General features: G+C 47.0%; 1 protein-coding gene across 1 annotated transcript; it reads right to left on the bottom strand.

Annotated features, from left to right (window-relative positions):
- Nucleotides 1-8,900: 8,900 nt before the first annotated feature.
- Nucleotides 8,901-14,491, bottom strand: LOC126457164 (bromodomain-containing protein 4B-like). Its single transcript, XM_050093247.1, has 2 exons — nt 13,764-14,491; nt 8,901-9,917 (listed from the first exon to the last, which is right to left on the bottom strand). The coding sequence occupies exons 1-2, from the start codon at nt 14,023-14,025 to the stop codon at nt 9,343-9,345; spliced, it is 837 nt and encodes a 278-aa protein (XP_049949204.1). The 5' UTR covers nt 14,026-14,491; the 3' UTR covers nt 8,901-9,342.
- Between the last annotated feature and the right edge of the window lie 229 nt (nt 14,492-14,720).

The following is a 14,720-nucleotide window of genomic DNA, read 5'->3' as shown; positions in this document are numbered from 1 at the left end:
AGCGATCCTACCAGACTTCCCTGGGGCGCTCCTCATGATATCCTAGTCTCTGATGAACACTTACCATCGAGTCACTCAAGAAATCCTCGAACCACTCATATATCTGAAAAACCTATTGCGTATGCTCGTCTCTTCGTTTATAGTCTGCAGTGGTGCACCGTGTCAAAAGTTTTCGGAAATCTAGGAATATGGAATCTGCCTGTTGCCCCTCATCCATAGTTGGTAGGACATCATGTGAGAAAAGGGCAAGCAGCGTTTACCACGAGCGATGCTTTCTAAAACCGCGTTGATTCGTGGACAGAAGCTTTTCTGTCTCAAGCAAATTTATTATATTCTTACTGAGAGTATGTTCAAGAATTCTGTAGCAAACCGATGTTAAGGGTATTGGTCTGTGATTTTGCAGGTCCGTTCTTTTAGCCTTCTTTTATTCTCCTCCCGAACAGTCCATGAAGACCCAAAGGTACCGACCGACCGCCGTTTCATCCTCAGCCCACAGGCGTCACTGGATGCGGATGTGGAGGGGCATGTTGTCAGCACACCGCTCTCCCGGCCGTATGTCAGTTTACGAGACCGGAGCCGCTACTTCTCAATCAAGTAGCTCCTCAGTTTGCCTCACAAGGACTGAGTGTACCCCGCTTGCCAACGACGCTCGGCAGACCGGATGGTAAACCATACAAGCGCTAGCCCAGCCCGACAGCGCTTAACTTCGGTGATCTGACGGGAACCGGTGTTACCACTGCCGTTGGCACCCTTCTTTCATTACTCAAACTTAATCTCCACTTATCTGAGAAACCACTCTCCGCGACGGCCCGGTATCTGTGCTCTCGGCACCATCGCAAACGCCACCAGGTGTCAACGGAACACAACGTACTAGTCCTCGGCCAAAGAGACCTCCCTATCCACTCTCCGTGCCACTCTGAAGCGTGAGACATCGTGCCTTGGAGTCCTGTTAAATGTGGTTGCAACTGCACCCGCTGATGTAGTTGACCGTGGTCGACCACCTCTTCTCCCATAGCAGCGATACTTGTGGTTCGGAGCGCCCCCTGTGCGCGTGAAACAATGCTGTGAGCAATATACCAAACTCATGAGATATACTCCTGATACTTGGTGCTTCTTCCAGTTTCCCATTCATTGTTCCCTGTGTGAAGTCACCCATATGTTGTCGCCGGGTCATGTTGTAACGAAGAACACAAGCACACTGCACCGTAACTACTCCACGATTGACACGCATCGACTTTTCTCGTAACTTCAACAGCCTCGTGTTGCGGGGCCACCCACACCTGGCGCTATTGTCAAGCTGACACTTGTGCACAACAGGAATGTGTCTGGCAACACGCTCCCGCAATTTCATTCATTTCCACCAAGTGTTACGTAACTTTATCTGTATCGTCGTTAAGTTTTGCAAAGCAGTGTAACATTTCCACACCTATTCATATTAGTTGAGACAAATGTAAGAAGAAAGTGATGTCCAGCTGTGAGAATGGGACTGCGACCCTGAAACAAATGGTGAAGCAACAAATGTCAATAAAAGAGCAAAATGTATCTTTAGAGCTTTTATTTACAGTAAAACACAGTAAGGTGAAACGTAAAACGACACGAGCTGAAATGAGTACAAAGACGGCGATGTTTGGTTACCAACATGCTCAGCCTTGTGGCCGTCCTGGATGTGCTGATGGAAGGCGGGAAAGAGGGCGAGAAAGCAAGTAACACCTGGATGCACCTGCTTCTCTCTTTTCTGCCGGAGAAATTGGTTTCACTTTCGTTGGAGTCTCTGGGCAAATACTGCTGGAGCCCGAGGCCTGAAAATACGATTCCTGTCCTAACCCTTATTCATAAAATAATGGGGACAAAATGAACAGAAAACTGGGTAATTTCCAAGAATGACTGTCTGTCGAAGTCGCTGGGTCCAAACGATATACAGGGTGAGTCACCTAACATTACCGCTGGATGTATTTCGTAAACCACATCAGATACTGACGAATCGATTCCACGGACCGAACGTGAGGAGAGGGGCTAGTGTAGTTGGTTAATACAAACCATAAAAAAATGCACGGAAGTATGTTTTTTAACACAAACCTACGTTTTTTTAAACGGAACCTCGTTAGTTTTGTTAGCACATCTGAACATATAAGCAAATACGTAATCAGCACCGTTTGTTGCATTGTAAAATGTTAATTACATCCGGAGATATTGTAACCTAAAGTTGACGCTTGAGTACCACTCCTCCGCTGTTCGATCGTGTGTATCGGAGAGCACCGAATTACGTTGGGATCCAAAGGGAACGGTGGTGGACCTTAGGTACAGAAGAGACTGGAACAGCACATTACGTCCGCATGCTAACACCTTTTTATTGGTCTTTTTCACTGACGCACATGTACATTACCATGAGGGGTGAGGTACACGTACACACGTGGTTTCCGTTTTCAATTAGGGAGTGGAATAGAGAGTAGATGTTCAATGTGGTGGCCATCATTTGCTGCACACAACTGCAATCTCTGGCGTAATGAATGTCGTACACGCCGCAGTACATCTGGTGTAATGTCGCCGCAGGCTGCCACAATACGTTGTTTCGTATCCTCAGGGGTTGTAGGCACATCACGGTACACATTCTCCTTTAACGTACCCCACAGAAAGAAGTCCAGAGGTGTAAGATCAGGAGAACGGGCTGGCCAATTTATGCGTCCTCCACGTCCTATGAAACGCCCGTCGAACGTGTACCTCACCCCTCATGGTAATGTACATGTGCGTAAGTGAAAAAGACAAATAAAAAGGTGTTAGCATGTGGACGTAATGTGCTATTCCAGTCTCTTCTGTACCTAAGATCCATCACCGTTCCCTTTGGATCCCTACGTAATTCGTTGCTCTCCTGTACACACGATCGAACAGCGGAGGAGTGGTACTCAAGCGTCAACTTTAGGTTACAATATCTCCGGATGTAATTAACATTTTACAATGCAACATACGGCACTGATTACGTATTTGCTTATATGTTCAGATGTGCTAACAAAACTAACGGGGTTCCATATAAAAAAACGTAGGTTTGTGTTAAAAAACATACTTCCGTGCATTTTTGTATGGTTTGTATTAAACAATTACACTAGTCCCTCTCCTCACGTTCGGTCTGTGGAATCGATTCGTCAGTATTTGATGTGTTTTACGAAATATATCCAGCGGTAACGTTAGGTGACTCACCCTGTATATTGATCGTGCGATCGGAAATCGATCATGCGACTCCGGTGGCGGGCGTTATGAGTATGTTTACGTTGGTCACTACAGCAACGACGAAAGAAGAGCGTTTCAAAAATACTTGTAATTGCAAAGGAGACGACTTACCTTACCCCGTCGTCGGTGTTGTCACGTGAAAGTCCATTACGGTGGTCTGGATGGATAATTTGGAGGAGTCGAACCATGTATTCTTCCTAATACTCGTTCGTTTTCCGCACTGTCCGAAATGAAATCGTAACGGTATTTCAGCATCCAAACTGTTCTTACGAAGTTTAACACACTTCGCACCACCACATTCTACACAGTCCCTTCTTTCCTCGTCTGGTAGTGTGGGCTGCAGATTCCTCGACTTGCGCCATAGGGTGGTGGGGTTTCGGGTTCCGCTGGATAGGTCAGGAGTCCACTACACGCAGCAAGCGGCTACACGGGTAGCAGGGGTTGTGTGGAGTGGACTGGGCGGTTTTTTAGGTTAGACGGCCTCGGGCACGTACAGAAAGGGCAGCAGCCTCAAAGGGTGCGGGGCAAAGTCAGGACATGCGGGGGCCAAGCAGCAATCGGTATTGAAATTGTAAACTGTCGAAGCTGCATTGGTAAAGTACCGGAACTTCAAGCGCTGATAGAAAGCACCGAATCTGAAATCGTTATCGGTACAAAAAGCTGGCTGAAGCCAGAGATAAATTCTGCCGAAATTTTTACAAAGGCACAGACGGTGTTTAGAAAGGATAGATTGCATGCAACTGGTGGTGGCGTGTTTGTCGCTGTTAGTAGTAGTTTATCCTGTAGTGAAGTAGAAGTGGATAGTTCCTGTGAATTATTATGGGTGGAGGTTACACTCAACAACCGAGCTAGGTTAATAGTTGGCTCCTTTTACCGACCTCCCGACTCAGCAGCATTAGTGGCAGAACAACTGAGAGAAAATTTGGAATACATTTCACATAAATTTTCTCAGCATGTTATAGTCTTAGGTGGAGATTTCAATTTACCAGATATAGACTGGGACACTCAGATGTTTAGGACGCGTGGTAGGGACAGAGCATCGAGTGACATTATACTGAGTGCACTATCCGAAAATTACCTCGAGCAATTAAACAGAGAACCGACTCGTGGAGATAACATCTTGGACCTACTGATAACAAACAGACCCGAACATTTCGACTCTGTATGTACAGAACAGGGAATCAGTGATCATAAGGCCGTTGCAGCATCCCTGAATATGGAAGTTAATAGGAATATAAAAAAAGGGAGGAAGGTTTATCTGTTTAGCAAGAGTAATAGAAGGCAGATTTCATACTACCTAACAGATCAAAACGAAAATTTCTGTTCCGACACAGACAATGTTGAGTGTTTATGGAAAAAGTTCAAGGCAATCGTAAAATGCGTTTTAGACAGGTACGTGCCGAGTAAGAGTGTGAGGGACGGGAAAAACCCACCGTGGTACAACAACAAAGTTAGGAAACTACTGCGAAAGCAAAGAGAGCTTCACTCCAAGTTTAAACGCAGCCAAAACCTCTCAGACAAACAGAAGCTAAACGATGTCAAAGTTAGCGTAAGGAGGGCTATGCGTGAAGCGTTCAGTGAATTCGAAAGATAAAATTCTATGTACCGACTTGACAGAAAATCCTAGGAAGTTCTGCTCTTATGTTAAATCAGTAAGTGGCTCGAAACAGCATATCCAGACACTCCGGGATGATGATGACATTCAAACAGAGGATGACACGCGTAAAGCTGAAATACTAAACACCTTTTTCCAAAGCTGTTTCACAGAGGAAGACCGCACTGCAGTTCCTTCTCTAAATCCTCGCACAAACGAAAAAATGGCTGACATCGAAATAAGTGTTCAAGGAATAGAAAAGCAACTGGAATCACTCAACAGAGGAAAGTCCACTGGACCTGACGGGATACCAATTCGATTCTACGTAGAGTACGCGAAAGAACTTGCCCCCCTTCTAACAGCCGTGTACCGCAAGTCTCTAGAGGAACGGAAGGTTCCAAATGGTTGGAAAAGAGCACAGGTAGTCCCAGTCTTCAAGAAGGGTCGTCGAGCAGATGCGCAAAACTATAGACCTATATCTCTGACGTCGATCTGTTGTAGAATTTTAGAACATGTTTTTTGCTCGCGTATCATGACGTTTTTGGAAACCCGGAATCTACTCTGTAGGAATCAACATGGATTCCGGAAACAGCGATCGTGTGAGACCCAACTCGCTTTATTTGTTCATGAGACCCAGAAAATATTAGATACAGGCTCCCAGGTAGATGCCATTTTCCTTGACTTCCGGAAGGCGTTCGATACAGTTCCACACTGTCGTCTGATAAACAAAGTAAGAGCCTACGGAATATCAGACCAGCTGTGTGGCTGGATTGAAGAGTTTTTAGCAAACAGAACACAGCGTGTTGTTATCAATGGAGAGACGTCTACAGACGTTAAAGTAACCTCTGGTGTGCCACAGGGGAGTGTTATGGGACCATTGCTTTTCACAATATATATAAATGACCTAGTAGATAGTGTCGGAAGTTCCATGCGGCTTTTCGCGGATGATGCTGTAGTATACAGAGAAGTTGCAGCATTAGAAAATTGTAGCGAAATGCAGGAAGATCTGCAGCGGATAGGCACTTGGTGCAGGGAGTGGCAACTGACCCTTAACATAGACAAATGTAATGTATTGCGAATACATAGAAAGAAGGATCCTTTACTGTATGATTATACGATAGCGGAACAAACACTGGTAGCAGTTACTTCTGTAAAATATGTGGGAGTATGCGTGTGGAACGATTTGAAGTGGAATGATCATATAAAATTAATTGTTGGTAAGACGGGTGCCAGGTTGAGATTCATTGGGAGAGTCCTTAGAAAATGTAGTCCATCAACAAAGGAGGTGGCTTACAAAACACTCATTCGACGTATACTTGAGTATTGCTCATCAGTGTGGGATCCGTACCATATCGGGTTGACGGAGGAGATAGAGAAGATCCAAAGAAGAGCGGCGAGTTTCGTCACAGGGTTATTTGGTAAGCGTGATAGCGTTACGGAGATGTTTAGCAAACTCAAGTGGCAGACTCTGCAAGAGAGGCGCTCTGCATCGCGGTGTAGCTTGCTCGCCAGGTTTCGAGAGGGTGCGTTTCTGGATGAGGTATCGAATATATTGCTTCCCCCTACTTATACCTCCCGAGGAGATCACGAATGTAAAATAAGAGAGATTCGAGCGCATACGGAGGCTTTCAGACAGTCGTTCTTCCCGCGAACCATACGCGACTGGAACAGAAAAGGGAGGTAATGACCGTGGCACGTAAAGTGCCCTCCGCCACACACCGTTGGGTGGCTTGCGGAGTATAAATGTAGATGTAGTACTCCATATTTGCGACAAAAAGTCGAACAATTTTCTACGTTGCTTAAACATTGAATTAGATTCTCCCATGTGAGACAATCCGCCGAAGAAACGTCAAGAACACCAGACATCCCACTTACTAACGACATAAATCGCCTGGGTTCCCCTAGCAACTCACAAATAATTCGCGAAGGTATGTAATTTAGAGCAAGTAAGGGAACGGCGGAAAGGAGATAAAAATGAGGATCACAAATAATTGATCACAACGCCCGCCACCGGAGTCGCATTATCGATTTACGATCGCACGTTCTATATGTATCGTTTGGACCCAGCGACTTCGATAGGCAATCATTCTTGGAAATTACTTCCTCTTTAATTTTCCGTTAAAATTTCATATTTGTAATCTTCTAGAACTACTATCTTTGGAACTAACAGGTACGAACGACTGACAGAATACAGTAAATGGCTCCACGCAGTCTGATTTGTGTATGTGTATATTGAAAGGTGGCTACACTGAGTCACAGCGCCAGAGATTGCGCCAAAGATTATTATTCCGCCGCCTCCACTGGTGCAGTAGTAGTTCAGAGGTTGCGAGGGCAGTACTTGTTGAGAGGATATCGAGAGCAGTACTAGTTCAGAGGATGTCGAGTGCAGTTGTTGTTCTGTTGGGCGAGAGAGTAGATGCTGTTCGGATGGTGTAATGTATAGATGGAAGATGTTGCAATGATCACAGTGTATTTTTCGTCAATATATATTGAGGAAAAAAAATAATTACTTCACATTTCTTTAATGACAATGCCTCTTGATCACAGGTTCAGTCAACAAAGCATCTGTCTCGTGTTCATGTAGTAGACTTGTAATTCTGGTTTCTATGTGCAATTATAGTATTTCTGGTTTTTTAATTAGTTCATTATAAATGGTGTTTAAAATACCTTGTCGTATTGAGGAAGAACCGTGCCAGATACATGTACGTTGAGTCACACTACCACACACAGAACAGTTACACTTGTGCTTTGTTGTTTCGTAGCTTTTATAGTTGCAGGGGACTTAATTAATCAATTGTGTTAACGGAAATTTCTTGTCATTCTTTATTTTTGTTTTATGCAGTCAGATTGCGTACTAATACTACTCAGGGCCAACCGGTTACGAGACTCCGTAACCAGACACACTGCTACTAAAATTATTGCATTTTAATTAAGCCCCCATGCAGCATGCTCTCTGTATAAAAAGTTCCGACACTAAATTCATTCCTGACGTATAAACGGCGTCAGCGCAGTTAGATGCACAATCGACCAGCCAGTTTGCAGTGGGCAGCGTTAAGTAATGAACCTACGGCCGTTCTGTTACAACGCTGTTGTATTACATATTGCAACGGAACATCTATAAATCAAGCGTTCAAGATATTCTTCAGAATGTTTTGAAGAAGAGAAAATTTTGTGAAAACTTTGCCTCGCACACCTTGACTCCCAAATAAAATCGACGACGCATAGACGCTTGCTGGGATGTGATTGAAGTTCAAAACGTGGACAAATTTTTCTCTGAAAAAAAATCATCTTGGGTGACAAGACTTCATGCTATCAATACGAACTTGTCACAAAAGGCAAAGTACAGAACAACTCTCTAATGGTTCGCCAAGACCGAAGAAGGTGTGAATGTGACACACGACTTGAACAACATCCCAAAAGGACTCTGTTGACAGTTTCACACGGTTGATTGAACTTTCTGAGCCTTGTACTCAAGTGGGAGGAGACTGCGTAGAACACCTGAAATATTAAAGCCACTTCATTAAAGTTCTCTATAATTATTAATCTGTGGCGAACGACAGTGATTTCTAGTGGTCGCGCTAAAAGCAGACACGTTTTAACGCAGCGGAGTAAGACTCTACACGGAACCCCTTTGGTTCCTTGATTATTCTTAGTTTTTGTATTTGATCGCTTCGTGTCGCTTTCTGTAATTATTTTGTGAGTTTTTGTGTGATTGCTGATTTGATTGTGTTATGCGGATGCAGTCAAACAATAAAAGCGAAGTAACAGTCTCAAGACGTTCTGGGTTATTTCCAGAGGTGTACAAATTCCCCTTGCAGCCTGCTTGCCCCTAGGTCCTCTGCAACCATTCATGCAGGTCAGCCTGCCGCGACGTAAACACAAGAGTGCGCGTGTACTGAGGCGTAGTGGGTAATGCAATCGACTTGGGCTCCCGCAAGCCCGAGCTACCTGGGTTCCCGCAGGCCTGCCAAGCTACACGGGACCCGCTCAGCTTGCTGCGCCTGACAACAGGTTGCGCTGTCAAGCTACCGTGAGTAGGGTAGCCAGGTAGTTAGCCCGTGTAGTGACGTAACAAGACTGTTACGCCACACGGTAGTAGCCAAAAGAAAGGCACGCTAACGCTGTGGCCGATAGTGCACGAACGGCAATAAGCAGACGGGCGTGAAGTCTGGAACATGAGAACTTATGAATGAATAAGAAGAAAAGTATGTAGATACTTTTTACTTATCTTTTATTGATTCCTTGGAATACATCTCTCTTGAATACTCGTAAGCTATAGGCACTGATACAAATGGCTCCTTGTTAGTTCGTAGCCATTAACTTAGCTGATGGCTATTCTGTCTCTCGGCTAATGAGAGAGAAAGGCTTCATACAACTGGGCGGTAGCTAGGTTCTCGTACAACTGGGGTCGAGTCCACTCTCGTATCACGAGACCTTCCTTGGTGGTGGCGCTAGGTCTGCGATCACAGTGGCGACACGCGGGTCCGACATGTACTACATGGACCGCGGCCGATTTAAACTACCACCTAGCAAGTGTGGTGTCTGGCGGTGACACCACATTCCTCCCCCGCAAATCGGCGAACGGTCGTGTAATAAGGCTTCCGCCCGCCGTGGGGAGGACCACATGTTGACGTATGCGATGAGGTGGGGAGCCTAACAACAGGCGAGGCTGTGCCACCCGCACCCGGCCATCCGGTCCGAGGGGAGCTAGGAAACGCCTGCAAAACTAGTCCAGGGTGCACGTCAACATGCGGTGCATGCGCCCGTAAAGAAACAGGAGGGGCCAAAGTGTCGACCTCCATTGCGTCGGGGTAGCCGACGCGCGATGACGTCATGTGGTCCGGAGCGGGCTGGAGTTCCATGGCGGAGGACAGCTGGTCACGGGAAGCGATCGGCGGCGCGTGACCCTGGGAGGCGCTTGGCGGCTGCAACGAAGCGTCGAATGCGGTCGGCGGCGGCGGCGGCTGCTGCTGCTGCTGCTGCTGCTGCGGCGGCGGCGGCGCGTCGCCATGGGGCAAAATGGAAGGCATCGTCGGTAACACCTGGGGATGAGGCGAGCCAGTAGATGGGTCCCCAGGGCGCTGACCGGACGGCACCGTCGCTGAAAGCAGACGGGGAGCGGCAGAACCCGAGCGACGACAGAGGCGCAGCTGATTGAGATGCCGACGCACCTCACCAGAGGCCCCCAAAACCAAATACATCGCGCGGCCGAGGCAGCGAAGAATGCGCCCTGCGAGCCAACGCCGTGAACCTCGATAGTTGCGATAAAATACAACGTCGCCTGGAGCAAAAGCAGGAGTCTGCCGCTGCACAGGAACCTGCTGCGGCGGATGCAGCAAAGACATCAAGGTGCGATGAGGACGACCGTGGAGCAACTCAGCCGGCGAGCGCCCATCTCGGGGCTGAGAGCGATACGAAGACAAAAAGAGCAACAATGCGTCCTCCCGAGAATGCGACTCTTTCAATTTCAACATCTGTGACTTGAAAGTCCGGACCAATCGTTCAGCGGCACCGTTGGACTGAGGCGAAAACGGCGCGGATGTCAGATGTTGAATACCATTGGCCTGGCAGAATGACTGAAATTCTGCGGACATGAATTGTGGGCCATTGTCGGAAACAATAGTCTGCGGAAGACCTTCAATGCAAAAGATAGCAGACAACGCTTGGATGGTGGCGGAGGACGTCGTGGAAGACATCCGGACAACAAAAGGAAAATTACTGAAGGCGTCGACCAGAACCAACCATCGAGCATTCCAGAATGGACCAGCAAAATCAATGTGCAAGCGTTGCCAAGGGGAAGTGGCTTGTGGCCACGCAAAAACTTTCCGCGGCGGAGCGGACTGTTGTTCGGCACACGCCGGGCACGAAGAACACATATTCGTAATCGCAGCATCGATTCCGAACCAAGTACAGTGCTGACGAGCAAGTTGTTTCGTTCGCACTATACCCCAATGTCCTCGGTGAAGAAGCCGTAAAACAGAGGACTGTAACGAACGTGGGACCACGACTCTGGACTGATCATTATCAGAACGCAACAACAAAACACCACGTCGAGCAAAAAGTCTCTCCTTGTGAGCAAAAAATCGGCGAACCAACGGATCCTCGATCCGAGACTTTGACAAAGGCCATTGCGTAGCAACAAAACGTAAAACAGTAGCAAGGACAGGGTCAGCAGCTGTGGCTGTAGCGACACGACGAAAATCAATCGGAAACGATTCGACCACTTCATCGGTTTCCGAATCAATGAACATGCAAGCAAGTTCGGAAGAATCGAATGCTTGATCCTCAGCAACAGGCAAACGGGACAACGCATCGGCGTTTCCGTGCTTAGCAGTGGACCGATACAAGATATCGTAGCGGTACTGCGAGAGGAAAATAGACCAGCGAACGAATTTCTGCGCTGTACGTGGAGGTACAGGCTTGTTCGGATGAAAAAGCGACGTCAAAGGTTTGTGGTCTGTGATGATGGTAAAGTGACGACCATACAAGAAATCATGGAACTTAGTAACACCAAACACGAGAGCCAAAGCTTCTTTCTCTATCTGTGAATAATTTCTTTGCGCAGACGAGAGCAATTTGGACGCAAAGGCAATAGGGCGATCATGGGAGCCAACTTTGTGCGCAAGTACAGCACCGATCCCGAAATCTGATGCATCTACCATCAACAAAAGGGGTTTCTGGGGATCGAATGGCGTAAGGCAAGTATTAGAAAGCAACGCCGATTTCAACTGGCGAAAGGCGCGTTCACATTCCGTCGTCCAGACGAACGGAACACTTTTACGGCGTAAGCGATGAAGCGGAGCTGAAATGGAAGAGGCATTGCGCACATATTTATTGTAATAATTAATTTTACCCAACACACTTTGTAGCTGTTTCACATTTTGAGGGGAAGGCAATTCTTGTATGGCACGGAGGTGCTCTGGACTCGGATGTATGCCTTGGGCATTAATGACATGTCCCAGGTATGGTAAGTCACGAGCAAAAAACACACATTTGTCCTTCCTCAAGCGAAGACCATTTTGCCGCAAGACCTGAAATAATGTTCGTAAATTCGCAAGATGATCTTCTTCTGTCTGTCCGGAGATCACTATATCGTCCAGATAGTTTGCTGCAGTAGGGACCGACGCACAAATAGTTTGTAAATATTGCTGAAACAAGGCAGGGGCGGATGCACACCCGAATGGCAGTCTTTTGAAGCGGTACAATCCAAGATGCGTGTTAACCACCAATACGCGCTGGGATTCGTCGTCCACCGGTATTTGCAAGTACGCATCGGCTAGGTCCAACTTTGAAAAATATTTTCCCGGGCACAGTTTAGCAAAAAGATCTTCCGGGCGGGGCAAAGGAAAAGTAGCAGTCACTAGCTGTGGATTCACTGTGGCCTTGAAGTCCACGCAAAGTCTCAATTTTCCGGAAGGTTTTGGCAAAATTACTAAGGGTGAGGCCCAGAGAGAAGCTTGCACACGTTCAATTACACCCTGTGATTCGAGATCGTGTAACGTTCTTGCGACCTCATCACGCAATGCGTGGGGAACATTGCGCGCCCTGAAAAATTTCGGTTGCGCGTTTACCTTCAGTTCTAAATGTGCTGCATAGTTTTTAGCGCAACCTAAGCCCGGTGCAAAAATGTCTGCAAATTCGTCACACAGCCGAGAAACACTGTCGGTAGGCACAGTCTGATTCACTGATAGGACCTGATTTACAATAGACATGTTAAACAACTTAAATAAATCTAGACCAAACAAGTTCACTGCAGAAGAAGAACGAAGAACGTAAAATGACACAAGTTTTGTTTGTCCCTTGTATGTTGCAAGAAGGCTGCACTGTCCTAACACAGGAATTTTCTGTCCGGAATATGTAGTTAGCTTAACATTTGCGGAACGCAACGGAGGTTTGCCCAGTTGTTTGTACGTGTCGTGATTGAGCAATGAAACTGCAGCTCCGGTATCGAGCTGGAATGGTATCACTTTGCCTTCAAAGTCTAAGTCCACAAAAAGTTTATTGTCCTGCTGACGACAAGAGCGACTGTTTTGTGCAATTGGAACAGACACTGGTACAGAATCACTTGCTAATTGACGTGATTTCCGGCGACGTCGACGCACAGTTTTTGTGGGACCAACACAGTTACTGTTAGAGAAAGTGTCACAGGACGAAGTGGAAGTAACGACATGAATGTCCATAGGCGAAGGTCCACGAGCCTGAGTGTCCTTGGTTCGATTCCGGCGCGAAGCAAAGGGCCTGGAATGATTGTGATTGTCTGATCTGAGCTTTTTCTGGCAAACACTTTGAACATGTCCTTTCTTATTGCAGAAAAAGCAAATAGCTTGGCGTGACGGGCAATGTTCACGCGAATGTCTAGTAGCACACCGCGGGCATGATTTCACTGCATTTGTGTGCCGGCGCGGCACACCTGGCGTAGCACGCGGCGGTCGCTGTGTCGCCGTTCGCGAGGCCCGGTTACCGGGTCGCACAGCGCGTCCAGCGGGCCGGTTAATGTTACACACGGCTGGCGAAGTTTCAAAAGATTCCTGAGCACAGTCCAGTGTGTCCTGTCTATCCAATATGTCTATCACTTGTTGAAGGGAGGGATTAACTAGTTTTAAAATTTGCTCCCGTATGCGAACATCAGAAACGTTCTGTGCAATTGCATCACGCACCATTGTATCTGAATAAGAAAGACCACAGTCACATTCAAAGGCACAGTCCCTAGTAAGTCCTTGCAATGTTGCTACCCACTCCCTATTAGTTTGACCGGCCGTACGTTTTGTACGAAAAAACGTATACCGTTTTGCAACCACATTAACTGTTTCTTTGAAATAGGCATCTAATGCAGACAAAATTTCCTCGTATGACAAAGTTGCTACGTCGCGCCGGGGAAACAATTTCACTATCACACGGTACGTGGACACACCGACACAAGAAAGCAAAAACGGCTGCCGCTCATTACCTTGAATTCTGTAGGCAGCAAGGTGGAAGGCGAACTGACGAGACCACTCTTGCCAGGTCTCGTGGTTCGGGTCGTAGTGCCTAAAAGGCGGTGCAACGGCAGGTTGTGGCTGCGGTAGCGGTGAAGCGGCTGCGGCCGCATCGGATTGAATGGTACGTTGACCCTGGACGAGCTGTCCAAGAGCATCCAGTAACGCCTGCGTCTGCTGATTCTGCAAGCGATAAAATTCGGACAGTACATCTGGAGAATGTGGCGAAGCCATGACACAATTAAATGTAAGCAATCAGAAAGAAGTTTGTACTCGTCGCCAATCTGTAGTGACGTAACAAGACTGTTACGCCACACGGTAGTAGCCAAAAGAAAGGCACGCTAACGCTGTGGCCGATAGTGCACGAACGGCAATAAGCAGACGGGCGTGAAGTCTGGAACATGAGAACTTATGAATGAATAAGAAGAAAAGTATGTAGATACTTTTTACTTATCTTTTATTGATTCCTTGGAATACATCTCTCTTGAATACTCGTAAGCTATAGGCACTGATACAAATGGCTCCTTGTTAGTTCGTAGCCATTAACTTAGCTGATGGCTATTCTGTCTCTCGGCTAATGAGAGAGAAAGGCTTCATACAACTGGGCGGTAGCTAGGTTCTCGTACAACTGGGGTCGAGTCCACTCTCGTATCACGAGACCTTCCTTGGTGGTGGCGCTAGGTCTGCGATCACAGTGGCGACACGCGGGTCCGACATGTACTACATGGACCGCGGCCGATTTAAACTACCACCTAGCAAGTGTGGTGTCTGGCGGTGACACCACAGCCCGCAGTTCATTTATCGCAAAGGTGGGGGCGACACAATGAATAGGTCGAACTTTAGTGAGTTTGAGAAAAAATTGACAACTGGCGAATACATGCTGGTAACGAAACAGAGCACAAGTGCCGCACGGGAAACGTTTTCGTGTG

The sequence above is a fragment of the Schistocerca serialis genome, chromosome 2, assembly GCF_023864345.2.
Source record: "Schistocerca serialis cubense isolate TAMUIC-IGC-003099 chromosome 2, iqSchSeri2.2, whole genome shotgun sequence".
NCBI lineage: Eukaryota > Metazoa > Arthropoda > Insecta > Orthoptera > Acrididae > Schistocerca > Schistocerca serialis.
This window is presented reverse-complemented; position numbering and strand designations above follow the sequence as displayed.